The sequence below is a fragment of the Pseudorasbora parva genome, chromosome 18 (genome assembly GCF_024679245.1).
Source record: "Pseudorasbora parva isolate DD20220531a chromosome 18, ASM2467924v1, whole genome shotgun sequence".
Lineage (NCBI taxonomy): Eukaryota > Metazoa > Chordata > Actinopteri > Cypriniformes > Gobionidae > Pseudorasbora > Pseudorasbora parva.
This window is the reverse complement of record NC_090189.1, coordinates 17,789,965-17,817,341: the sequence shown is the minus strand read 5'-3', so window position 1 is coordinate 17,817,341 and position 27,377 is coordinate 17,789,965. Positions and strand designations below refer to the sequence as shown.

General features: G+C 38.3%; 1 protein-coding gene across 1 annotated transcript in view; it reads left to right on the top strand.

Moving 5' to 3' along the window:
• The window catches only part of si:dkey-112m2.1 (transmembrane protein 132C), a 176,840-nt gene that overhangs the window by 85,422 nt on the left and 64,041 nt on the right, over positions 1-27,377 (top strand). Inside the window, exon 3 of the mRNA XM_067423619.1 lies at positions 13,430-13,573. Coding sequence (XP_067279720.1) covers positions 13,430-13,573 — 144 coding nt within the window. The remainder of the gene's footprint in view (positions 1-13,429; positions 13,574-27,377) is intronic.

Sequence of the window (27,377 nt, the reverse complement as noted above, 5' to 3'; positions counted from 1 at the left end):
TATGCCCTGCCCACCAAGGCAGACGTTGTTCTCACCGGCTTGGTGGGCAGCTGCGGGGCTCGCAGCGACGATGCTGACTCGGGGGAGAGATAGCTCGCGAGCGTCTCTTCCACCCGTCTCTTCATAGCCGTGAGCCTTCAACCCATTTATATTTTAATATTCAGATGTTGCTGGATTGAAGACCCTGGCTGACGCTGGTTTCGACCAGGAGTCCGGGAAGAACGGCAAGCCCCGCCTTGGAGGTTGCGCATATGACGGCAAAAATCACTTGTCTAGCCTACTATGTCTTTGTTGAGTATCATGCTGCTCGGCCGGCCAGTCTAAACTTAACCTTGCTACGGCACGAGTGACAACCTCCATAAGCTCCTCCTGAGCGTGTGTGGGTGGCAATAGATCGTCAGTTTCAGCAATACTAACAACATCCAGTTCCTCGGAAATGGAGTGCTGTTGCTGATCATGTGCCTCAGCGCCAGCGGAAGAAACCGCAGAGCGTGCTTCCAACTCAAGAGCTGAGGCTTGAGATCCAGCGGGTAAGGGCAGAGATAGGGGATCACCCGTCTCTAACCCCGCCACTAGATCCATCTGCGATCCCCAGGACGCGATCCCCAGGACGCGAGCCTTCGCTGCGCCTCGGCAACAGCGGGACCTGAGCCCTTAGGACCGCGAGCCAAAGCACTCTCCTCGAAGAGTGCCCGGCGTGATCTTAATATGCGTATTGGGAGTCTCTCGCAATGCTCGCAGCCAACCCCCTTGAGAGCTGACTGGGCATGCTCGAGCCCCAAACACATCACACATAGGTCGTGTGTATCCCCACCCGTGATGTAACGTGGGCAGGGAGGAACACAGCGCCTAAACTGACTTGCCATATCTTTCTCTCTTTCTTTTTGAACACACACACAATAAATGGACATACAATTCACACAGAGCGCTTTGTAAAGGCACAGAAGCTAATGACTGTTTGGTCCGGGTGTGCTTTATACCACTCGTTGCAACCGAGGTATACAGAAGACCATCTCTGAACGTTCAGCAAGTTGAGCCTAAAGCAGATGGGCTACATCAGCTGAAGACCATACCAGGTGCCAAACCTGTCTGCTAAGAACGGAAAACTGAGGCTACAATTCGCACAGGTTCAACAAAATTGGACTTGAAAGATTGAAAAAGCCTTGCCTGGTCTGATGAGTCTCGTGTTCTGCTGCGACATTCTTATGATAGCATGGATCCATCCTGCCTTGTATCAACAGTTTCAGGCTGCTGGTAGTAGTGTAATGATGCGGGGTTATTTTGTTTGGCACACTTTTGGCTCCTTGTTACCATACACACACACTGCTTGTCCAAAAACGTTGCTTTAAATAGGCAAATGGGTATGAGTCTATGCTTGGATCATCATTCATAGATCTTGACCAAAAATGCATTTACCTCTAAATGTTGTGATGTTATTTCCATCAAGAGTTGCATCAATTTTTGGTCAAGATCTTGTATTGACAATACAAGAGTCAAGCATGCTGTAAAGTCTACTCCAGCACATCCCAAAGACTTCTTATGGTCTGGACACAGAAATGTCAATTGATGTGTGCAAATGATTCTTCATGCTCCTTCCATTTTTTTCACAATTTGAGCCTGATGCATCTTGACCTTGTCATTCTGGAATATGATGTCTTCCTACATGGTTGCTTAAGAAATGAAAAGCTACACACTCCAGCAATTAGGATTAGAAGAACATGCTAGAAACAAATAATCAATGCAGTAATGATCCCATCATAGTCTCTTAAGCAAATTACAATTATATATTTATATCCTTGTTACTGCAATTCTTATTGAATTGAAAATTAGGTATTGAGTTTCTATTTATTGATGGTATTCAATTCAGAATTTCCCTCAACCGTGGTTTTAAAAAATAAAAAGCAGCATACCATTCATTACAATCTTCTGCCAAACAACACCGGAGCATTTCTACTAATTTAATGTAATTAATTATCCCTTCTTCTTCTCCCCTCACCCCCATTTATTTCCATCTCTCTTTCTCTCCAGGTCTTTTGTGAACTACTTAACACAATGTTTGCTAATATGGCCTTTTATAGCAATTAAATGCCGTTTTGGTGGTGTTGGAGTAATCATCACCCCAGGCTATCTGTGCTGGCTTGGAATAAATGTGTGTATGTTTGTGTAATGCATCATAAATGATTCCTCTCACACATAGCGGGGTTTATATGCAGCTCAGGGGGTGAAAAGACTCATGCAGGTGTTGAATTTGAGTCAATGTTTGGCACCGTCTCTCTTTTCACCCGTCTTCCTACTATAATGCATGTCTACTTTTCATAATGGAGCTTTAGGGATGAGCATTTTGCCAAAAAGCTCACTATTGACTCCAGTCCAGCGAGACCCCTGCAGGATTAAATAAATCCTGATATACTGAAAAATATAAACTGAGATATAACACTCAGTGTTGGGGAGTAACTAGTTACTTGTAACTAGATTACATAATTGAATTACAAAATAAATGTAACTGTAATCAGTTACAGTTACTGAGAAAATATTAATGATTACAAAGGGGGTTACTTCTGAATATTTCCTGTAAAAAGCTAGGATATAAATGTATTGCTTTTCCTATTTTTATGTCTCCTGCCATTTAAAGGCCATTTAATAAAGCGTTGCTATTCTGGTGCTTTTGCTTGGGTCTCTTGTTTGTATTTTGCAGCACACCACATTTGCCAATGACACCAATCCACATTGACAGCTTTATGCTACAACCTGAAAGTTGCCACCATGGCGAGTGAAAGAAAATGTGTTTCAGTGCTAGAAAATAGAAACATAAAAATGTATCAAATGTAATCAGTTACATTACTTTAATAAAGTAAGGAAATAGTTACACTATTTATTACATTTTAAATGGGATAATTTGTAATCGGTAACCTGCTATTTTCCAAAGTAACCTTCCGAACACTGATTACACTGCATTTCTGGAATACTTGATTCTGATTGGTGTGCGTGGCATTATGTGTGCAGTATGTGATATTTCTTTCATATCTGCCCACAGAATATCACAACGAACCAATCAAAAAATCAAATATATATGACACTCCAATGGACAAGTATGCAAGGAAGGAAGGAACATCCCAAAAAAGCCTATTGTGTGTGGAACTACTTACTAGTTATTGGAGTAAGGAGGCAGCATGATTATTTTATATTACATTTATACAACAGTTACAAAAGGAAGTTAATATTGAGTTAATTGCATTTTAAACACAGTCTTGCTGGTTTCTCTGTGTTTTTACTCAAAATTTAAAATAATAATGGTTAGCCACATTAGGGGCATTGTGCGTCTTTGTGCAACATAGTTGTTGAGTTTAATGTGCTGAATGATTCAGTGTTTAAAAAAATGTTTGAGTGAATTATTCAGTGAAGACGTTCACTTTTTTGAACAAATCGGTTGAATGAATTATTCAATGAACCGCTCTCAATGTTAGTCACTTACTGTTGGGTTTTTTTGTGTGCTAATGAATGAATCAGCATTTGTGAGCAAATCGGTTAAATTATTCAAATGACACACATAAAGATAATTTTTAATATACATGTATTATTTTGTGGTAATGACAGACTGACTGTGCATTTATCCCTTACGTTCTGATCTCTCTCACTACAGTCAGATATTCCGTCCCTGATCTCAGTGTACCAAGGAAGAAAAAACAATTATGCTTAAACAATTCTTGCTCAATGTTGATTTAAACAGCCCAGTCAATAAAGATCACAAACATCTGCAGGGGTTCAGGCTGGCTGCATGGAGCCTGTACACAGGAGAAACACACAACCCTATAGCTCTGAAAACTGTCACGGAACGTGATTTGTGACGAATACCGGAATCATCCGAGCATGTGCATCCTTCACTTTTATAATGTCAGAGAATCTGGGGAATTTACTCATATTATTTTGGCGAGCTGCCACAGGGTTGACGGACTGTCAGGATTTCGACAGATCTCCTCTATCTGATATTACAATCCATCTCCCTCCGCTCTCCGCTCCCTGCCTCTCCAGCCATCTCGCGAGCGCTGACACTTCTATCACATCGGTAAATACTACTTTAATTGATACTCAGGTTGTTTTAGAATTAATGAGCTGGCACCCATGTGCTGATGTGAGGTGGAAGAACATCTCTCTTTAAATTGCTTTGCAGCCTTTATTGCTCTCCAGAAATCATATTAGCCAAACCAATCTCATTTAAATCTTCCATTCCCTAATTAACCCTCAATGCCTTCTCATGCTGCTTGCAACAGCACTTTTTTTGTAGGTTTTTAGATGAACTATTAGAGATTTGTGTCTCTGTGTTGAGTATATTGGATTTTCATTTTGATCAATCAAAAAACAATTAAACTGAGAACAAAATCATCTTCATTATGTAAATGCCAAGTATAACATTAACAAATCAGATAGGGCAAAAGTGGGTGAACTGACTGAAACGCCTCTCTTGCATTACGTTTTAGAACAAACATCTAATCTTATTCATTATCCACCCACCGTTCAGATTAACCAGACTCAATCTGTGCTGCGGAATGAGTTTATGAATGAAGTTATTGGGCAAATGCACATTTTAAGGGAAGGGAAACGTTTTTTGAAGGGTCGTTGTAATACAGTTCTTTGATATGGGAAGATGGAGGTGGGAACCAGCGAATGTTAATAAAGACTTTAATCAAATAAACTAAAAGTAAAAATGCAGGCAGCCCCTCACGGACAGCTGCCGCACACAAAAAAATATTCACTGGTCAGAGCACAAACCAAGCCATAAAGTCCAAGGAATTGTCTGTAGACCTCTGAGACATGATTGCATCGAGGCACAGATCTGGGGAAGGGTACAGAAACATTTCTGCAACATAAAAGCATTTGGGGGGAGAAGGGTCTTAGTCAGGAAGGTGACCAAGAACCCGATGGTTACTCTGACAGAGCTCCAGCATTTCTGGAGAGAGGAGAACCTTCTAGACAAACAACCATCTCTGCAGCACTCCACCAATCAGGCCTGTATGGTAGAGTGGCCAGACGGAGCCCACTCCTCAGTAAAAGGTACATGACAGCCTGCATGGATTTTGACAGCCTGCATGGATCACCTGAAGGACTCTCAGACCATGAGAAACAATGATTCTGATGAAAAAAAGGTTGAACTCTTTAGCCTGAATGGCAAGCCATTGTCATGTCTGGTGGAAACCAGGCATCGCTCATCACCTGGCCAATACAGTGATCATGGTTGTGGCAGCATCATGCTGCGGGGATGTTTTTCAGCGGCAGGAACTGGGAGACTAGTCAGGATCGAGGATAAGATGAATGCAGCAATGTACAGCGACATCCTTGATAAAAACCTGCTCCAGAGCGCTCTGGACCTCAGACTAGGGTGAAGGTTCATCTTCCAACAGGACAATGACACTAAGCACAGAGCCAAGATAACAAAGGAGTTGCTATGGGGAAAACTCTGTGAATGTCCTTGAGTGGCCCAAGACTTGGACCCAATTAAGCATCTCTGGAGAGATTTGAAAATGGCTGTTCACCGACACTCCCCATGCAACCTGATGGAGCTTGAGAGGAGAAACTGCCCAATAGTAGGTGTACCAAGCTTATAGCATCTTTCACAAAAAAAGATGCTATAAGGCTGTAATTGGTTCTCTCAGGCAAACTTTTTTCACATTGTCATTATGGGGTATTGTTTGCAGAATTTTGAGGAAAATAATAAATTTAATCAATTTTGGAACAAGCTTGTAACATAAAATGTGGAAAAAAGTGAAGCTCTGCAAATACTTTTCGGAGACACTGTACCTGAATAAAGGCTTATCAATATATTTAATCAAAACTATAGTAAAAAACATAATAATGTGAAATATTTTATAATGCCTATTCTGTAAAATGAAATGTATTCCAGTGATTGCAAAGCTAAATTTTCAACAACCATTACTCAACACTTTAGAGTCACATGATCCTTCTGAAATCACTTTAATATGCTGGTGCTCAATAAACTTTTTTGCACATTCAAGAGTATAACTGCTTATGCATATTTAAAAGGTGATTATCTATTATTTGTGAGATGGGCTTTTATTTTTGTATTAAAAATGTGATTAAGGCTGTGATTTTAACTAATGTGCAATTCATAGTGAATCTTAATAACTTACCAACAAATTAAAGTATTTCTAGAGAAGCAGGATTTTATTCTTTGCCCCTTTTGAATTTGAAAAGCTGTACATTCCTTTTATAAATATGTGTGTTTCTGTATTTAAGCATGTAGATAATCCCCAATCTGCACATAATGCATTTCCACCACAGGAACTTTCTCCAGGAACTAGGGACTTTGAGGTGCTACTAGTGCTGCATTCCAGTTCGGTTTTATTATGCCCTACACTTGTTAACTTCCCGCCATCTCATTCACTCAGATGTGCGTCATTGCTTACGTCGGTGCCCACTGCTGGCGGCACATTAGCAATGCCATGATCGCTTGGAATCCACTATGGATTTAATTTATTATTTATCTTTTTCCTTTACGAAATTGTTTAATGCAGCATTCTATATGCGTATATGTGTGTTTGGGTTGTTTTAAATGTTTTAAAAAAATAATTCAAATGTCATAGAGTGTTATAATATGTCAACGAGTGTCAAATATCATTGTTTGTGGTGGGGTGAATTAAACGCAATATGTGGTGACGTCACAATCGTGTTGCATTGTGGCATATAAAGCTGCCTGAAGTGTACATATGAAGTAGACTCGCTACTTCTGTCAAAATCTAGGGAGTGCATATAAAATTTCCTTATCCACTTCACGAAGTGGAACGCACTTCAAAATGGCAGCAGGGATTCCCCCGAGGGGAAGTGCTTAGGAAAGTTTGCAAGTCTAAAAGTGGACTGGAACGCAGTGTGTTTCTACCAGAGGGACTAGGGTCTAAATGAAGTTCCAGGGTGGGCTTGGGCACTGATTGGTTCATGCAGCATTTTGATTGGTAGACCATTTTTAAAAGTCTGTTGCGGTGCGTGCAGTAAGAGGTCTTTGCTATTCTAATCAACAATGGAGTTTAAAAAATATGACCAATGGACTGACGGTACAGTCTGTATTTAGCTTATGCAGAGGAAGAAACCCAGCGGGAACTGGAAAGTCACTGCCCTATGTCACCAGAGTAATTTGTCTAATCTTCATGGTACTTTAAACCACGATCACAACGCAGACAGCAACAGGTCCGGAGGGAAAAAGTTCCTGGGACAAAAAATACAGCTAATGTTCAGTATAAACCATCTGCAGTGACAAAACTGTTTCACAGTACAAGCAATCTGAATGAACCAGGTTCACAAGAGCATTTACAAACTGTCTGTTATGAATAATATGTTAACAGCAGGAAATACATGAAAAGCAGCTGAGAATATAGAAGGTATACACACTAAATGTTTTAGAAGTTAGATCCCATTTTTAAGGTATTTTATTTAGATGTGCTTATTAGAGATCCTTAATTGGTGTTTAGAAAAACGTTTAGAAAAAGAACTGTGTGATTGCTTTGAAAAGGAGAGATATATGTTACCCCCCCCCCCCCACCCCCGTGTTTGTTCAAACTATCCTCCAACTGCATTCTTTGAAGTAATTGTGTTGCCACCAGTGGAGCTTTATAGCAAATTATAGCACATGGGGTCCTGAATTGTGTATTGTTTAGTATATTATTACAGCACTTTATGCTTTATGTACTATTAGCTATTTTATTTTAGATACAAACTGGAAGAAAACAACAGAAAAAAAGAACGCTAAACAAAAAGATATGGAAGGAAAAAAAGCAATCGTCAGAACTGTTTCTAATTGCATTTTGTCTGGGTCTTAGTGATAACATCAATTCCATTATTCTCTGCATTTGAATTGCACTGAAGCCTGTCTTCAGCATTCTGTCTTTGATTGGCTGAATGCAGGTATTAGATGCTAAGAACAATGTGGGACATGCAAGGACATGTTTTGCCATTTCATTACAACTGCAAACAATATTATATATATTGATATTATTATTGATATTATTTTTATTTATTTTTTGGAATACAAAAGAAGATATTTTAAAGAATATTCTGGCTGCTCTTTTCAATATAAAAGTATTTATGACTAGGGTTGTTAAGCTTCAAAGTAACAAAAAAGCACCATTTAAAGGTGCCCTAGAATGATTTTAAACTTAAATTTTAAAATGTTCAATTGTTCTCTGATATCTACATAGAGGGTATGTGGCTTATTTAAGGGCAAAAATTGTCCAGATGCAGTTTTACAGGTCCATTTACAACCCTATAAATTGTCCCTAGGATGTAATGCTCTGTTTTTGCCTTATTTAGAAGAGTCATGAATATTAATGTTGAGCTCTGCTCTGATTGGCTTATTTCAGCAGCTCTCAGTTGTTCAGTGAAGCGGCTCCTGAGTCCTGACAGAACACAGACCGACTGAATGATACTTTAAGCAGAACATCTCAAATGGAGATTGATAAAATGCAGCTTACTTGTTTATTGGTGGAGATCATCCAACACGATCTCATGGTCATGCGTATAAATAGTACGAGTTTGCAATCTCGTGGAATGTATACGCCAAAATGAGTTTTGGTGTGCGTATGGTACGCAGTTTTTCGCGTTCATATGATACGCACTTTATGGCGTGCATATGACACGCTCTTGGGTAGGTTTAGGGTGGTGGGGTGGGGGGTTCATATGTATAATACGCCATAAAGTGCGTATCATATGCACGCGAAAAACCACGTACCATAAGCACGCCAAAACTCATTTTGCTGTATACATTCCACGAGATTGCAAACTCGTACTATTTATACGCATTTCCATGAGATCCGTCTCGATCATCCGTGCGCAAGAAAGAGCTTGCGTTCCTGCAGTTGCCAGATTTCAGTCCTTCCAATCCCCCAAACAGAGCTTTTCAGTGAAAAGAACACATCCGGTGTTTTACCTAAACATGTCCAATCTGGCAACCATATGCACACGAGCTCTCTCGCGCGCGGATGATCTGAAAACACCAATAAACAAGCAAGCTGCATTTTATCAATCTCAATTTGAGATATTCTGTTTAAAGTGTCATTCAGTCAGTCTGTGTTTAGTTACATCCTTATATTTTTACTAAATGAATAGCCTTGTCAAATGACTGTTGTTTTAACTTATATGGTGGAAAAGGTGACATTTGCTAGAAGGATTAAGTGAACGATCTGTAAGCAAAGTATCTACGGTTGTATTTTGTAATACAAAATAATATTAACCTTTGTCATTTGAAACTATTTAGTTTTGTACTTGGTGTTTCCTATTGTTACTGTACTAGCATCTTGCATCATCTAGACAATGCAGTCTCTCTAAGAAACTTTCAATTTAATCAGAAATTGTTTAAACAGCTAGTCAATAAGGGGACAAAATCACTACTTACTGCTTGCAGGAATGTTGTCCTTAAGACGCTGAGCGAAGCTTGCTTGAAATGGACCGAACAAACGAACGTTTTGTTGTGGGATCCGATGATAATAAACCTCAACCATGACTGTTGACATATGACAACAGTCCCCTGCTCAGCCTAAACATGATGTGTGTAATGAGAGCCGTTTTTGCTATCCTCAAGTGTCGTTTGATGATTCGGCTGCGTCATTTCCGCCTGACACGGTCACGGTAGGGTTTATGTTGAGAAGCACTTTTTTTCCGGGGTGTTTTCGATTTACAAGATTTACATAAGAAGAAGGAGGTAATGTTGTTTGAGACTCACAGTATGTGATGTCCATGTACTGAACTCTTATTATTTAACTATGGCAAGGTTAATTCAATTTTTCATTCTAGGGCACCTTTAAGTATCATAAAAGTGATCCATACAACAATGCTGCACGTATTCTGAATCTGTATTTAGGGCTTGATGATTACTTTTGTTTAAGGAGTTCCTAATTTTTCATATTCAGATTAAAAAACATTAGAGGCGCAATGAAAATATATCAAATAATGTGTTTTTTTATAAATGGATACAAGGAGACAAAAAGCTAAATAATGTAATTCATTATAATATAATAAGTACAGTAGATTTATACATACACTGCAAAATCTTTTTAATGTTTTTAGAAGTTTCTTATGCTCACCAAGGCTGCATTTATTTTATTAAAAAAGGTAATATTGTGAAAGATTATTACAATTCTATTTGAATATATTTAAAAATGTAATTTAATACAAAGCTGGATTTTCAAAGCTGAAGATGTTATGAATCTGCCTGGAAGAGAATGTATAAGTTATACCTGTCAAGTATCCCGTTTTGCCTGGGAAAGTCACTTATTTTACCCCTCTTTCCCACTGTTCTCCCATATTAGTCTTTTCCTGTAAATATCCCGTATTTTACCTGCGTTATTAAAAAATAATAATAAAACACACACACAAAAAAAAAAACATTATAAATAAACAAAAACATTTCCAATCTGAGCTCTGTAACTAGCCTCGCGATAACTGCCATCTGCCAATCTACTGTAGGTGGCCATTGTCATGAGGTTAGTGTGTGAGGTCAGATGACTAGTGACAACGCAGGAAAAAAACAAATCAGAGACGGATGATGGACTTAATGATAGAGATTGAAGGCCCTCCTGCCAAAAAACCATAAACCTCGTGTAAATACCGTGATCAATGGGAAAGCGAATTTAATTTTCTGAAGAGGAGCAGGGTGGGGGACAGTCACGCATTTTGTACGTTTTGTAACTGTGACTTCAGCATCTCACACCCATATCATGTGCGACAGCGGAAGATCTTTTAAAGTGACAGTAACTTATAATGACAAAGTAAATAACAAAAGTAATTGCTCAATAAATATGCTCTGCTCTTGACTAAATAACTTCCGTACCTTTAATAAGGATTAATCTATATATAATTCATAAGGTATGCAGTGCAAACTGATAAGTATATTTCCTACTTGTTACGTTAAATACAAGTAGGAAGAGCACAGGTACAAATTAAAAGTATTATTCTTATGAGTCTATGTGAGGATTTATGCCACCCCCGACCTCGCCCATAACCCCTCCCCTCCCCCCAAAGCACCCCCCGATCTCTCCCGGATTTTGATAATGTTGACAGGTATTGTCTTAATGCATGGTGAGAAGGAGTGTTTAAGTGGACAAAGACTCTCCAAGGATCACAGATGGAGAATTTCAGAGATTAGTTGAGTCTTAGGGTCAGAAAGCCAAAAAAAGGGTCCAAAAAAAGAAAAACAAGCCCTGCATCACCACAAGTTGTTTGCGAGGGATTCAAGAAAAAATCCTCCTCGCTCATCCGGGGCTGGATTTATCGCACTAACCAATCATATCCAATCATAACCAATCTTGTCCAATAAGGCTTTCTTTCATGTGACTTCCCCCCATTCATTTTCATTTACCCCAACCAAACCTACCGCGTGCTTAGGGTTGTCTGGTAAAACACAATGGGCTCAGAGGACAGTGTTACTTTAGAAAAGCAACTGATTTATAATTTTTTTAAATATTTTTAATAGTTTTTTTTTAATGAATTATTTTATCATCCTTTTTTTTTTGAGGAGGCAGGCCTTCCCTTCTCGAAGGAAACACCCCTAGTATAAATGTCTCTTTAGTGTCCTAAGTTATTGGAACTTTGAATTTAATTGTCTATTGCCTGTAAACTGTTTGGGCTAGATTTACTTAACAGGGCAAATTAGCGTGAGATTCCATAAAAGCACAGATTGGAGGGGACAGTTCTGCGAGTGGTCTACTGATGACATGCAAATTAAAGAACACAGACACAGTCGGATCATTTCAATAATGACCAATGCAATCTACCAGTTAGCATCTGGTTTAAGACGTGCCTTTGTAAATCACCTTGCGTGATTCATTTAAATGCTCTCCTCCCATAAATTTTGCACCTGAAAAGGAAACTCCTACAAATGCATATGCAAATAAGTCAGCCGCAAAAATAACTGAGTCCACGCCTTTTCTGTTTTAATTTATCACTGCGTGTCCTTAGTAAATCCGGACAGTAGTTTTTAATGGCAAAATAGGTTTGCATGAACCAATATGAACCAATGCTCTATATTTAACAAACCACATGAAAAAAATGCTAACTCATTTCCAGGTTTTTAGCCTACAAAAATATGTAATCATTGCAGCACTTTAATTTAAATGTCTTATATCACTTCCCTTTTCCTATCAGACTCAGAATCACATTTGAATCACATTTTATTCGTTTATCATTTAACTCATAACACGCTTGTTTTTTGAAAGTCTGTATGTGTCTATATTTCGATATATAGCCTATTGCAAAGACCAGGTTTGTGTGCTGTTCGCTCCTCAAACTCATTTTCTATCATTTCTTCTTATTTATAGGCTGTATGTTATAGTTCCAGAATGTAGAATCCAGAATTGTCATATAACGTATCTGAGGAGTGACTTGTATCAGGAGAAGAACAAATTGTTATTATTATTATTATTATTATTATTTTACAAAAGTCTGATTCATGAATACAGTTTTGATCTTTTCAGTAATTGGCTGGTTCACAATGTTTTGTTCATGATTTAGAAACTCACTGACTAAAGTCATATTAGCTGTAATTAACAGATCACTGAAGGTGAAGATTATTATTGAATATCGTCTCAAATTTCTGTCTTTTTAACAAAGCTATCAAATGACTTCAGAAGATTTTGAAAATAGTTCACAATTTGTATGGACTGCAATTATGTTTACATAATGCTTTTGTGTGCTTTTTTGATTTTGAAATCCCCAGTCCCCATTGTAATTGCAGCCAAAAAGTGACAAGTAAATTATTGAAAATTTCACCTTTTGTGTATAAATAATGACACAATTCATTTTTCGGGGGGTGCATGGGTCAGTGTTAATCAGTGTAATAGACTTAATAAGTATTCCATAAAATGTATAATAGTCTTAAAAATATTTTAAAATGAGATCTTTTGTAGCACACACAATTATGATTATATGTGAAGAAAGCAGAACACAATGACTCAAACTGATTTTGGTTATACAAGCACATCTGTACCCTACACTGTATTACATGAGCTGTTGGTTAGTCTCTCCCTGTCTGTATAATGCATAAGGCAAACAATACTGCAATCTGCTCAAGAACACAAAACACTTTTTTGTTTTAATTCATCCAGTTTCCAGTTTCCAAGAGGTGTGTCATGGAAAATGCTATCTGTTTTATATGTATATACAGTACATGTTGGAAATGAGACGATAAGCCACATGTTTATTTTTGGGTGAACACACACACACACACACACACACACACACACACACACACACACACACACACACACACACACACACACACACACACACACACACACACACACACACACACACACACACAGTATTTTGCACAAAGGAACATAAATAAAAAAAAGTTTATCAACCATCTTTAATTTTTCTTTAATTTAAAACATACATTACATATACTGTACAATCCTTTTGATGTTTCCAACAGAGTCAAGTTGAAGGATGGTGTGGCGTTTTTGGGGGCGAGGGCCAGCAACCCGGTTCAGTGGACAGTTAGTCAAGATGTCAGGAGTGAGGGACACAGAGTGGTCACTCTGCACTGTCGTAGGAAGGAAGCCAACTTCGGAAAAAGGTCAGTAGCCTTTCAATCTGTCTATTAATTATATTAATGTTAAAGTAATGGTTTTATTAATCAGGAAGAATTCTGGATCTTGAGACAGATGGTATCAGATGTTATCAACAGAAGGCTGCTGGTTACTTGAATGACCCAGAAGTTCAAAGTTTAAGATCAATGCTTCAGGCATTTTTTTTCTGACTTGCTCACAGTTTTTCTCTTTGTAAAGTTCTGGCCAAGAAAGATTCAAACCCATACTACAAATACACCATACAGCCCTTTGGCCTTTAGTTATCAAATATACGCAACTCTGCCTAATGACTCTTCTTCTAAACTCTTATGCTCTTTTCATACACAGGCCCTCTGGTACTTGCAGCATGTTTTTCTCAGATTATTGCACCATGTTGTCACATGCTGCAAAGTTACTCGACTATATTTCTCAGAAGCGCTACAGTAGTTGAAATGATTTCAAAATGCAGCCTTTTCCCTAACAAGCTACTTTAGCTTTAAATCTAATTTTTTTGTCACTGTATTGTGTTCAGAAGTCTAATCATTTGAGTCACTTGTTTGTAGTGAAATATTTAGTTTGCCATTGTTCATAATACACATTTAACTGTGATATATAGTTTATGTGTTTTATTAATTGTATTTAGTGTTTGTTTATCTGCCTAGTTCATCCACAAATTAAAATTCTGTCATCAATTGCTCACCCATGTGTTGTTCAAAACCCATATGAATCCTAAATGAAATCTGTCATATAAAGCGATCATGTCACTTCAGAAGACTTGGCTTAAAACCCTCAGTTCAAATGCTGAAATAGTTTTGGGGTAATGGACTTTAAATAGAGGCACAGAAATCTTACATAAAAATATAAAATGTAATAATATTAAAATATTTTCTTTTTATGAAAAAAAGTCTTGGTTTTGGAACGACATGATGGTGAGTAAATGGTTTACTGCACTCTCTTAAAATTGAGGTACAAAACAAAGATGCAATACATAATCAAATGTATTCTTCCCCAGGACTGATATTAAATCTACATAATTTCACGTGCATTTTGTCTATTTTCTGTTACGAAAACCCTGTGGTTTAATGTTCCTAATCTTGGTCTAGATTGTCAACAGTGTTTTTTTGTTTTTGTAGTTTTGTTGTTTTTTGTTTTTTTGCTTTTCTCCTCTCAGAGAGATTAGAAAGTCATTGACTGACAGCTGTGCTCTCTGCCCATATAGGTGCCTCAACTCTTCCAGTACCTCTCTTTGGTGGCATTTGCATGCAATTTAGTCCCACGAACACACCCCTTTCCAACACCTGATTAAAAAAAGAAACTCTGTTTTGCTGCCTCAATGAGACAGGGATATAAATTATCTGTGTTATTTAAAGGGGTTGTCAACCAAAAATGAAAGTGTTGTGTTTATCTGCTTTAACTCAGGGCATCCAAGATATACAGTAGGGCAAACAAGTATTTAGTCAGCCCCCAATTGTGCAAGTTCTCCCACTTAAAAAGATGAGAGAGGCCTGTAATTTTCATCATAGGTACACTTCAGCTATAATAGACAGAATGAGAAAAAAAATCCAGAAAATCACATTGTCTGATTTAAAGAATTTCTTTGCAAATTATGGTGGGAAATAAGTATTTGGTCACGTACAAAAAAGCAAGATTACGAGAAAGTTACTTACAGACCTGTAACTTCTTCTTTAAGAGGCTCCTCTTTCCTCCACTTGTCACCTTTAATAATGAAACCTGTTTGAACTTGTTATCAGTATAAAAGACACCTGTCCACAATCTCCAACAGTCAGACACCAGGATAGGTAATCAGCTTGGTGTGAAGAAATCAACTGTGGGAGCAATTTATTAGAAAATGGGAGACATACAAGACCACTGATAATCTCCCTCGATCTGGGGTTGCATGTGAACCATAGTGAATGACCTGCAGAAAGCTGGGACGAAAGTAACAAAGGCTACCATCAGTAACACACTATGCCGCCAGGGACTCAAATCCTGCAGTGCCAGATATGTCCCCCTGTTTAAGCCAGTACATGTCGAGGCCCGTCTGAAGTTTGCTAGAGAGCATTTGGATGATCCAGAAGAGGATTGAGAGAATGACATATGGTCAGATGCAACCAAAATTAAACTTTTTGGTAAAAACTCATCTTTTCATGTTTGAAGGAGAAAGAATGCTGAGTTGCACCATACCTACTGTGAAAGCATGGGGGTGGAAACATCATTCTTTGGGGCTGTTTTTCTGCAAAGGGAACAGGAAGACTGATCCGTGTAAAGGAAAAAATGAATAGGGCCATGTATTTTGAGATTTCCAGTAAAAACCTCCTTCCATTAGCAAGGGCATTGGAAATGAGACGATAAGCCACATGTTTATTTTTGGGTGAACTATCCCTTTAAGTTTGCTTTAAGTCTACAAATACATTACTTTCAAATGTGTCAGTTCATATAATTGCCATACAATGTGGGCTGGTAAGCATTATCGACAGAGCTCTGAGCTTTCATACACTCATTTTCAGCCTAAAGAGAGAAATGATGAACATTAACAGAATTTCCTTTCCTAGCCTGTAGAATTTTATATAAATCATATTCCAATAACGTACAGTTATTTGATTATGCTCGCTCATTGAAATTCCTACTCCACATAATGTGTAGGTGTTTCGAGAAAATATTCTTGTTACTCTGACATGCTTTACCTAATTGTAATTTTTGTCCCAGGCAACTGAAAAAATTACATTTCGGGTTTACAGGGGCTTTTAAAGTTTTATGATTCGTGCACAAGGGAGCTGTAGTTTACAGCTGCTTCAAAAGCACTTACTGAAATCCTTTTGACCAGTGGAAAACTAGAAAAACAGCATCTCACCTTTAAGGCAAAGTTATGCTCTTTGGCTTTTAACCCTGTCCATAAAACTATGAGGCTTCCTTAGAGTACAGGAGTTGAGGATGCTTTCCCGATAGCCGTTTCTCATCTATTCCTTTTCTTTAGAGGTCAGGAGATGATAGTGAGAGAGGTACAGGGACATGTGCTAGCTCCAGTCCACAGGGGGCAGATTGGTAATGAGTTTTACTACTGATTTTTCCAGCTCTCCGCTATATCACTAATGAGTCTTTACACATTGTACCTTTTTTCCCCTCTGACAAAAGTTTTTTTTTTTTTATAATTCTTCTGCATAATAATGTCTGGTTGAAATCATATTTCCTCAACAAAGTTGTGGAGACGAGAGCTCTGTTCCAAAATCAAGTGAGCTACCTTGTTATTTAACTACGAGGCAGCTACCTTTTAAGACAGATTTCTAACTGAAATGTAACCTATGTGACTGATTTAAAATACACTAGGCAGAAACATACAATTATAATGTTCATATAGAAAAATATATTTCAATACTATGGAGTAAAATAATCTATATAAATGTTTATAATTTGTAAGAGCTTATAAATCTGTCTGAAACATGCTAACACAGGACAGAAATTTATAGGGACTATAATTTGTCTTGGCAGCTCACTAGGTTTTGGAACAGAGTGTGTTAATTGGGCTGCCCTGGAAAAAAAAATGTTTTTAGTTGACTAGTAGTCATTTTTATGTAAGCCATTAGTGGACTAGTTGCACATTTATGATATTAATTTAATTACTTTAATATATTCTGTGGGGTGGCATTGGAAGATGGTTTGAGTTTCAGGGCTGAGAAAGAATATGTAACATTGCTAACATTGTTCTAAATTACAGAAAAAAAGGAAAAAAACATAATGAGCTTTTGAAATAAAAATTAAGTGCTCAAGCGCACAAATAAAGTGGATGCACCTATAGAGAGAAATACATGTTAAGTTAAATGTCACGCAGTAAGTGTGGTACTACTGTAATTTGGCTTCCGCATGAACACTTGGATATGCACCTAATAACAGCGCACATTCATCTAGCAGAGAGCGGTTATGCTAGTGACTAATGTTAGGCTAGATGTTTCAAATGATAAGCCATATTTGAGGTTGACGACTGATAGATAAACATATGTGGTAATTATGTTGGACAGGAAATCCATGTGCAACTTACGACAAACCCCAATAGTTTTGAAAAAGTTTTTTCAGGAATGGAAGTTACAATTAAACCATGTTAAGATTTAGTCAATTTGTAAGAATTTGCAATCAGTCACTGTGTAGGTGATAACTGAAGCTGTTGTAAACCAGTTTTTTTTTTTTTATTAAAGGGGTTTTAATTAAAGCACTGCAGGATAAATGAAAAAATTAGCCATTTTGCATTTGAATGCACTTGTGGTATATTACATGGCATGACAAACTTCCAGAGCCTCTGATGACTCATATGAGAGCAATTATACTGGAGTGTCGCACAGATAAAGATATAAAGCTGATAGTTGTCTGAAGCTGGAGATGATTAAGAAGAAGCAGAAGAAAGAAAGGATTTCAGTTTCTTCAGGGAATATAGTAAGTCCACACACAGCACTGCACCGTTTGAATATGTACATTGTCAAATAAACCCAGATAAACAATAGATCTGAGCTTTTATGGCTACAGACTTGCTTTAAGCCTCATCCTGTTTTTTTACATTAGGGGTGCTGCATGTGTAAAAATAATATCAGTTATTTTGAAATCAACATTTTTTTGTATATGCTTTAGACTTAATCTATAATCAGTATGCAGATATTATTGAACATTTACTTCAAAAATTAAAGGTAGGGTATGCAATTTCATAGAGGCTAGCAATAGCAAGCTAGCTTTAAAAGCATTAGATCCCAGCCTCCCTTTTGTTGCACCTCCTTCAAAACATAAGTCTGAGCACTGTAAGTTGTTTAAATTTAGTATTTTTGTAATGTTATGTGCTTTGAGACATAAAGTATTTTATGATGATGGGTTGCCATCGTATTTATGGTTACGAACATGGCATGGACACAGCATAAGCTTGTTGTTTTGGTCCACGAGGAACTGTAAAAGGTGGCTGCTCTTTGTTTAATGGCACTTGGTGATCGTCTTCACATGAAAACACTCTGATGACAGCGGTATAGAAATGCATATATTGACAGGCAGGTAGGACATCCTATCATTGTATTCGTGCTGTAACGATTAGACAGATTTTTTTTGGTCCTGTTTTAATAACATGAGGCATCGACTCCACTAGACCCCTGAAGGTGTGCTGCGTATCTGGCTGATGTTAGCAGCAAATCATTTAAGTCCTACAAAGTTGTGAGGTGGGGAACTCTATGGATCAGCTTTGTTTGTTCAGCACATCCCACAGATGCTTGATTGGATTGAGATCTGGGGAATTTGGCGGCCAAGTCAACACCTTAAACCCGTTGTTGTGCTCCTCAAAACATTCCTGAATCATTTTACTTTGTGGCGTGCATTATCCTGCTGAAAGAGGCCACCGCCACCAGGGAATACCGTTTCCATGAAAGGGTGTACATGGTCTGCAACAATGCTTAGGTAGTTGGTATGTGTCAAAGTAACATCCACTTTGGTTCCATCCAGGAACCAGGTGATCCAGCAGAACATTGCCCAAAGCATCACACTGCATCCTCCTTCTTTCCATAGTGCATCCTGTTGCCTATGTGATGCACACATACCCGGCCATCCACATTATTGTGAAAGAAAACATGATTCATCAGGCCACCTTCTTCCATTGCTGTGCCCAGTGTAGGTGCTTTTGGTGGTGGACAGGGGTCAGCATGGGCACCCTGACTAGTGTGCAGCTATGCAGCCCCATTCACACAAACTGAGATGCACTGGGTATTCTGACATCTTTATCAGAACCAGCAACTTGAGCAATTTGAGCTACAGTAGCTTGTCTGTTTGATCGGACCAAACGAGCCAGCCTTCACTCCCCACGTGCATCAATGAGCCTTGGCCACCCATGACCCTGTCTCCAGTTCACCACTGTTCCTTCCTTGGACAACTTTTGATAGATACTGACCGGGAACACCCCACAAGAGCTGCAGTTTTGGAGATGCTTTGACCCCAAATACATATATGGCCCTTGTCAAACTTGCTCAAATCCTTACACTTACCCATTTTTACTGCTTCTTACACATCAACTTTGATGACAAAATGTTCACTGTGCTGCCTAATATATCCCATCCACTAACAGGTGCCGTGATGTTATGCCTGATTTTTTTTTAAATGGCAAACATAAAGCATGTAACACATTTCTTCAGATCTTACATGATGAACCGTTACGTTTTTTACCTTAGAATGAGCTCTATGATTCTATCTACAAACTACATACACCGCGGGTCCCCTTACAGTGAAGTCGCCATTTTGCGCTGGCATGTTTTTACAGAAGCCCTAAAAGGATAAACTTTTGTTGTTGTTGTTGTTGTTTTTAGCTTTTTTTTAGCTATTGCCCATACCGGGAGACCGGCTTAAATTAACTATAGCAAACCATCTGCTTTAAACAGTTTTTTCATCAGATTCAGACCCTAAACAGGATATGAGGATTGTACTCTCTCTCTCTCTCTCTCTCTCTCTCTCTCTCTCTCTCTCTCTCTCTCTCTCTCTCTCTCTCTCTCTCTCTCTCTCTCTCTCTCTCTCTCTCTCTTCTCTCTCTCTCTCTCTCTCTCTCTCTCTCTCTCTCTCTCTCTCTCTCTCTCACACACACACACATCTTCTGTCTCTCTCAACCAGCTTGACTGCGGAGGATATTTTTCTTTTTCATATTCCTCTCAAACGGTGTGTGAAATGAGAGGATCAGTTACTCCTGGAAGGAGCAGATGTGCTTCTAGTGAATTCCTTATGTGGAATCCACAGCCCTGGCTCATCCCTAAAGTAACAAGCTCTACTCACCCTACTAGAACGATGTGGCAAAACTCAACAAAATGTCTTTATAAGAGGCTAGTGAAGAATGTGTCGAATTTCGTTTCTTAACCCAAAGTGCCTTGTTTTTGGTCCAGAAGTTCAGTTTGCTGGCTCATGTTTCAATGGGTAAAGAGGCTGTAATTGGGCCTTGAGTGCTGTGTCTGGCCATGTTGCTTGCTGTTTTGTGCTGGTATTGATTTAGCAGTGGGAATCCAACTTATTGAGGTGCTTGAAGCGGCACAGCAAGACGTCTAATCCTGGGGTTGGGACTCTGCTCAATGGGGCAGGCTATAATCCCCCATACCGTCAGTGGCGCAGAGAGCAGACGATGATTCCCAGCATAAAAACGAACACGATACTCTTTCATCAACTTATTTATTCTTTTCATTGGAGTGCCACAGCGGGGATTAGATTGAGCCATCTTGTCTTTTGTTTTGAGTTTGTCCTTTCTTCTCTCAGCCTGTAGCTGGATCGATAGAGAGGTGGAGTCTCAGGTGAACAGACTGACGCTCCCCATTCTTACTCTTTGTCTTTCTTTGTCGGATGCGCTACACACCAATCAGAGCATGTTTGACAGGTCAGGCATGTTTTAATGTCTGTTCCTGCATGACTTTTAATAATTTCTCTGTGTTTGTTCGTTTCTTGTTTTTTTTTTTTTATAAAGATGGTAAAAGCCTATACATCATAATTGATGACAATGAGATCAATTAGATTATTTATATATACAGTACTGTTTAAAAGTTTATGGTTGGTATAATTTTTTTTTAATGTTAATGAAGAAGTCTCTAATGCTTACCAAGGCTGCGTTTCTAGCAAAACCAGTTTTTTGGAAATATTAATCCAATTTTAATATATATACTGTATATATATTTAGTGTCATGATTGTTCAGAAATCATATGATTTAGTGTTGCTTAATATGTGTATATTATGTATGCAGAGACTGTTTTTAAATAAATTGTGCACCTTCAACTTCACAACTTTGCAGATCGTTTACATTTACAGACAGCTACATTACACATCGCATGAAAGGTAATATTTGATAAAGCATAATATGGGCACTTTAACCATCCAAACCCTGACATTTTGGGTAGAGATATTATCCCTTTCTTCTTCTTTATTGTAATCTTCGTCTTTGTCTTCATCTGCGTCTTCTATTTTTTTTTTTTTAAACAACTTGCTTTCACTCCTTGCAAAAGCCAAATGCAATTGATTGCCCATGCACTTCACTCACGGAGAAGATGTTCAACACCTTAAGGACATCAGACATAGTTTGGCTTGAATGCAAACTACACCCTTTCCCGAGAGGTGTTGGATTTAAATTCGAAACATGCTTGTCAGCATCCATCTGTCAGACGCCTGCCTCTGTTTAGATAAGAAATCTCGAACCCGGTGAATTCGTGATGAGGGACAGTGAAAGAAAAACGTATGCAGGAACAAACACGCACCCATCAGCCATTCACAAGGCAAGGGTATTTTAATGAAAGAATCAGACTTCTTCATACAAAGCCAATCACACTAAACCGTTTCTGAATAAATATAAGGCTGTGCAGTGATTTCTAAAGCAGCTCCTCCAGTTGCAGCTGGCCTCTTCTCTGGTTGATTTCATTAAAGCAGTGTCGCTGACCACTTAATCGGACTGCTGATCCAGAGTTGACCCTGACTTGACCTCTCCTCTCGCCCTCTGTCTTTCTACCTCATTAATGTGCCAAGGACACTAGTTAAGTTCCTCTCTCCTCACGCGTGCACGCACACACATGCACTTAGTTTGCAAGCTCTTTGTCAGAAGCATCAACCCACAGGTCAGTGCACTATTGAGCTTTGTTAGTATCTGCTTGTAACAAACTTTCTCATTGTGCTGTCAGAAACCCAGTCACATAAAGGGCAACAAGGACAAGTATAAAGTGTTTCTGATATAAAAGTGTTTTGGTGGGAAACTAATTAGTTTTTTTTTTTTTTTTTTTTTTTTTTTTTTTGAATAATCTAGCAAGTCATTCTTGTGCACTAGCTTTTAAAGCTAGAGAGATGTGTATAATACCTGCAGAAAGCTATTTGAGCAAAACTCTTTAAGGGATATAGTCAGAAGACGTATAGTTTAGAAGAAGTTTAGTTTAGATGTAACCTTTAGACAATGTTACTGACTGTGAATCTGTGAATGGAATCAAACGATTTAAGTCACATGAATAAATCAAAATCACCACTACTACATTTTTGATACTATGTCTTTGATACAGGACCAAAAAAACGTACATTTTTGGTGAAGTTTACACACAGTTTGACATCCCTGATGACACAGACATGTGTTTTTCAGGATTCTTGACAGTTGTAATATTTTAGGGAAACTTCTAGCTCTTATAGACAGCTCTCAACATTTCCCAGCACAGTTCTGGGTGTTACTTAATGTATGAGGTGTTTTAAAGAGGTCATATCATGTTGAATCACAACATTATTGATCTTTTTACTTCAAGACGTCATCAAGCTACTATGAAAACATACTGACTTTCATACTGAAAGCAAACTTTCAGAACTCAAAACTTACATGCATTTTTATACACTAAGATTCAAAAGTTTGGGGCGTAAAAACTAGCCTGACATGGTCATACTCAATTCTAGTCAGAATATGAGTCTGATACTGCTCATTGGGCTTTGATTATGGGGGCCTACAAGACCTACAACCAATCAGAGCTAAAGAGTAAGTGTCGTATGTTGAGCGACGCATAGCTGTCCACAGAACTCAACTGCACACATGCTGCCTGGAACTAACGTTAATAGATGAGTGTAAACAAAATGTAAAATATTATTTGAAAGCTGGAACCGAACCCGGCGGGAAGACACAGACCCGACTGGACCCAATTGTCTCATATTCCACAATTAACTGCTCTTAACAAATATTCCTCTCTTGTTGTTCCAAGCATGATTAATTCTCTCATCATTTCAGCTGTAAAAGTCCACTTTATGCCACGGTGACGGATTTATGCATCTTTGCAGATTTGCATTTCGACTCGAGTTAACTTGCCCTTTTGGACTAATGATTGCTCGTTGGGTGCCATGGCTGCTGTCGTCAGCATTATTTTTTTACTATCATCTTTGTGAGCCGAGACTGACCACCAAAACTTTAAGATTAAACAAGACGGTTCATTCATATTATTTTTAAAGTCATTACAGTCACTGCGGAAGCTCATGTTGCCATAGAAACATGACACGCGCTTGAGACTGCACTCGCACGTTAGCTGGAACAACCTGAAATATGAGCTTTTTTACGCAATTTGAGCATCACAGAAAACATTTATTATAGTTCACCTGAGATTTTGTTGCTAATTTTAAATAATTGTTGAGTACATTATTACTGTGCGCTTGCATTTAATCTGCCCGCTTTCTAAGCGGCTGAGAGAGCGCGAGCGAAAGAGAGAGAGAGCTCGTGTTTTTAAATTTTTCTAAACCTTATTTCCCACCTCAAACTTTTCTTATCCTAATTTTACAATTTGCACATTACACAAAACACACAAGCCATGCTGACTCTGATCACGGCCAGGTGTTTTCTGAGTCCGTTCGATTTGGTAGATTGGGACGCGAACTGGACCCGGCTGACCATTTAAAATATAGACCCGAACCCGTACGGGTCCCGGGTCCACAGGTCTCGGGTGCTCCGTGAAGACCTCTACGGCAAAACATCTTTCCCATCGACAAATACCTTGATACCTTGGTCCTTCGTTCCTCTTTTTAAATGTATGCGCTGTCGATATCTTCTATAACAGACACGATGGCGGAATCTACACATCTCAGTTCTTCAACCCAAGCGCTCTTTGATGACGTGGCTGATTACTGATTATTCTGGTGATAATCTGTCAATCATATCACCCTGACAATGAGATTGGTCCGAACAGTTTCTGTTCGGGCATAATAACTCCTCTACGGATCGAGTCCAGACCGAACTTGCTGACCTAAAAATGTTGTGGGTGGGGCTGAGTTTGGCTGGCATCCAGGCTACGTAAAAACAGTAATATAAAATAATTTCTCACTGTGATAGCAAAGATGAATTTTCAGCATCATTACTTTATTAAAGCAGTGTCACGTGACACTTAAGAAATCATTCTAATATACTGGTTTAGGGTTTAAGAAATATTATTATTGAAGTAAAAAACTATTATACTGCTAAAGGTTTTTGTAAAAACTTGATTCTTTGATTGATTCAGTACATATACAATAAATATTATTATTTTGTTACAAGCAAAAAATTTAGATTTTTGTTAAAAGCATTTTTGTTAATTTTTTGGTTGAATGGCTGTCGATGTAGATGTCAATAAAGATGCTTTTGGCAGCCAAGTTAGTGTAGTTACAACATCACCAGACAAGCCTTGACCAATTGTTTTGGACTAGATGCAAACCTACATCTTTCATATGAGCGCCAAAGCTTGACATATCTATATGTGTATACCACTAAAATATGGCTCCATATCCCCACTAAAATATGGTTCCATCTCACTGATTCTTTACTTTCCAGATTGCCACTGTGTGTTTTTATTGTTTCACTCTGATGTAAAAGTCCTTTATTAGAGAAGGATGATCACTGTTGACATTGAATTCCTGCAGCCCCAAGTTCTCGGAGTTGTCATAAGTTGAATGCCCTTTAAGAACAGAAGGGCTTATTTTTCTCCCAATGGGGTTTTGCTGTGTATCTGTGTTTATGATAGAATACAGAGACCGTGGCACTACTACAGTAGTTGGTGTTACTGATATGAAGTGCTGCAGGATGGTTCGGATTAAATTGCCACCCTGGATTTGTACACTACGTCTTATCACATGAGGCCAGCCTAGCCTCACTGACAACCCTCTTTACTGTCTCCAGGCTCTCGGCTGGCAGAGCTGCTACCAACCCTGGTGTTTCTATGCCCGATAAAGCTAGAGAGGGGCAGAGGCTCTGGAGTGAGAGAGTTGGTTTAGGAACAAGGATGGAAAAGAGATTTCAGATGTGGCCTGTGGAGAGAAGGAGAGGGTACTGTTGAGATCTGCGTTATCCCCCGTATCGATTAGGGTTTGTGGAAGTTGGGGGTGGGGGAGAGGAGACGATATAAATCACAGTAAGCGATTTAGGCCGTTCCATTATGTTAAGGGGTGGGAGGGCCATTTTCTGTTTTTCATTAATGATGACAGAGTCTGTAAATACATTTCTCCTCCATTTTTAATTTATTCCAAAGCCTTGTGCCCGGCAACCGTTATGGCTCGTTTATGATTACATAACTGCTCAAGGCCAAGCAAGGCATTTAAGATTCATAAGCCACTCACACAAATTAAATAACGTGTGATCGATGCTTTAAATCCATCCAATGATTGCACGCATGTTGCCATGCTTTACAAATCCCCTTTTTTATCGAGGATGAGTGCTTGTCATCTCAGAATTAGTGTGCATGTAGGTATGGGTATAAATAACGCAAGGATGATTACAGAAGGCAAGGGAAGGAGCCAGATTACAGAGAATTAATGTGTAAGTACATATTGGTAATTAGTTTGTTGTGTGCATGTCGGAATGTTCAGAGATGAAAAATATCATGTCGCCTGAAGATGAATTAAATTTTGCTTTGACCAGTGACTTGTGTTGATCTTCTGAAATATATAGGCGATTTCCCCTACATGAGAACCCTACCCCCAGGTCTGTGTAAATACTCACTTTCACAGATTTTCAGTGAGTTGAAAAGCTTAACGCGTTAGTTCACCCCAAAATTAAAATTCTGTCCTTAATTTCTTACCCTCATTTCGTTCGACACCCGTAAGACCTCCGTTCATCTTCTGAACACAAATTAAGATGTGTGTTGATATCCGCTGGCTCAGAAAGGATATGTCATTTCCTCTCTCAAGACCCATAAAAGGCATTAAAGACAACGTTACAAAGTCCATCTCACTATAGTGATTATACAATAATTTAATGAAGCAGCGAGAATAGTTTTTGTAAGCAAAAAACAAACAAAAACAAAATAACAACAAAGCTTCGAACCGTTATGAATCAGTGTATTGTTTCATGATTCGGATCGCCAAAGTCAAGAGATTTCAGCAGTTTGGCGGTTTGACATGCGATCCGAATCATGAATCAATACACTAATTCATTACAGTTCGAAGCTTTGTTTTGAAATCGGCCCATCATTATATACAGTAAGTCATTATTTAGGATTTTTTTGCGCACAAAGCTATTCTTGTCATTTCATAAAATTATTGTAGAACCACTGTAGTGAGATGGACTTTTAATGACTTATTTAATACCTTTTATGGGTCTTGAGAGAGGAAATGACTGAGCCATCGGATTTCAACAAAAATATCTTCATTTGTGTTCTGAAGATGAACGGAGGTCTTACGGGTGTCAAATGACATTAGGGTAAGTAATTAATGACAGAATTTTCTTTTTTTGGGTGAACTAACCCTTTAAGAAACATAATTTATCTCACACTTGAGACTATGAACATATGTCTATCATATGAGTATCAGAAATATTAGAAGTTAACATGCTATTTAATAAAAGCTAGCTTCTTTGAATATCCGATCCTAACCTCAGTTCATATTTAGTCATTGAGGAACTGGATTTAGTTGTGGATGATGCACAGCTCTAATGATAATGTAGTAATAAACAGTAAGGTAACACTTGAGAATACTGTTAGGTTATTTATGAATAACTATACAGGAACAAATGAGTAATGCATTATTAACATTCTAGTAACTGCTATTAACTTGAAACTCTGATTAATTAATTAGTAAATAATAGCGCTCAGTTGAATGAGGTAGTTATCTAATCAGTAACTAATATTTTTTTCATAACACAGAGGACTAAGAACTACTTTATACAGGTTTATAATTAATGTATATATTCACAATATTACATAATGCATAATTCATTCTAAAGTAACTGGTAACTCATGGTAATTCACTAGTAATGACACAAGTATTACAACATTTTCTTCAGAAAGAATAAAAACATTTTTGCAATAGTATTCTTATGTGTAAAGCATGACAACTCTCTGGTAATTACTGAATTCATTGTAAGC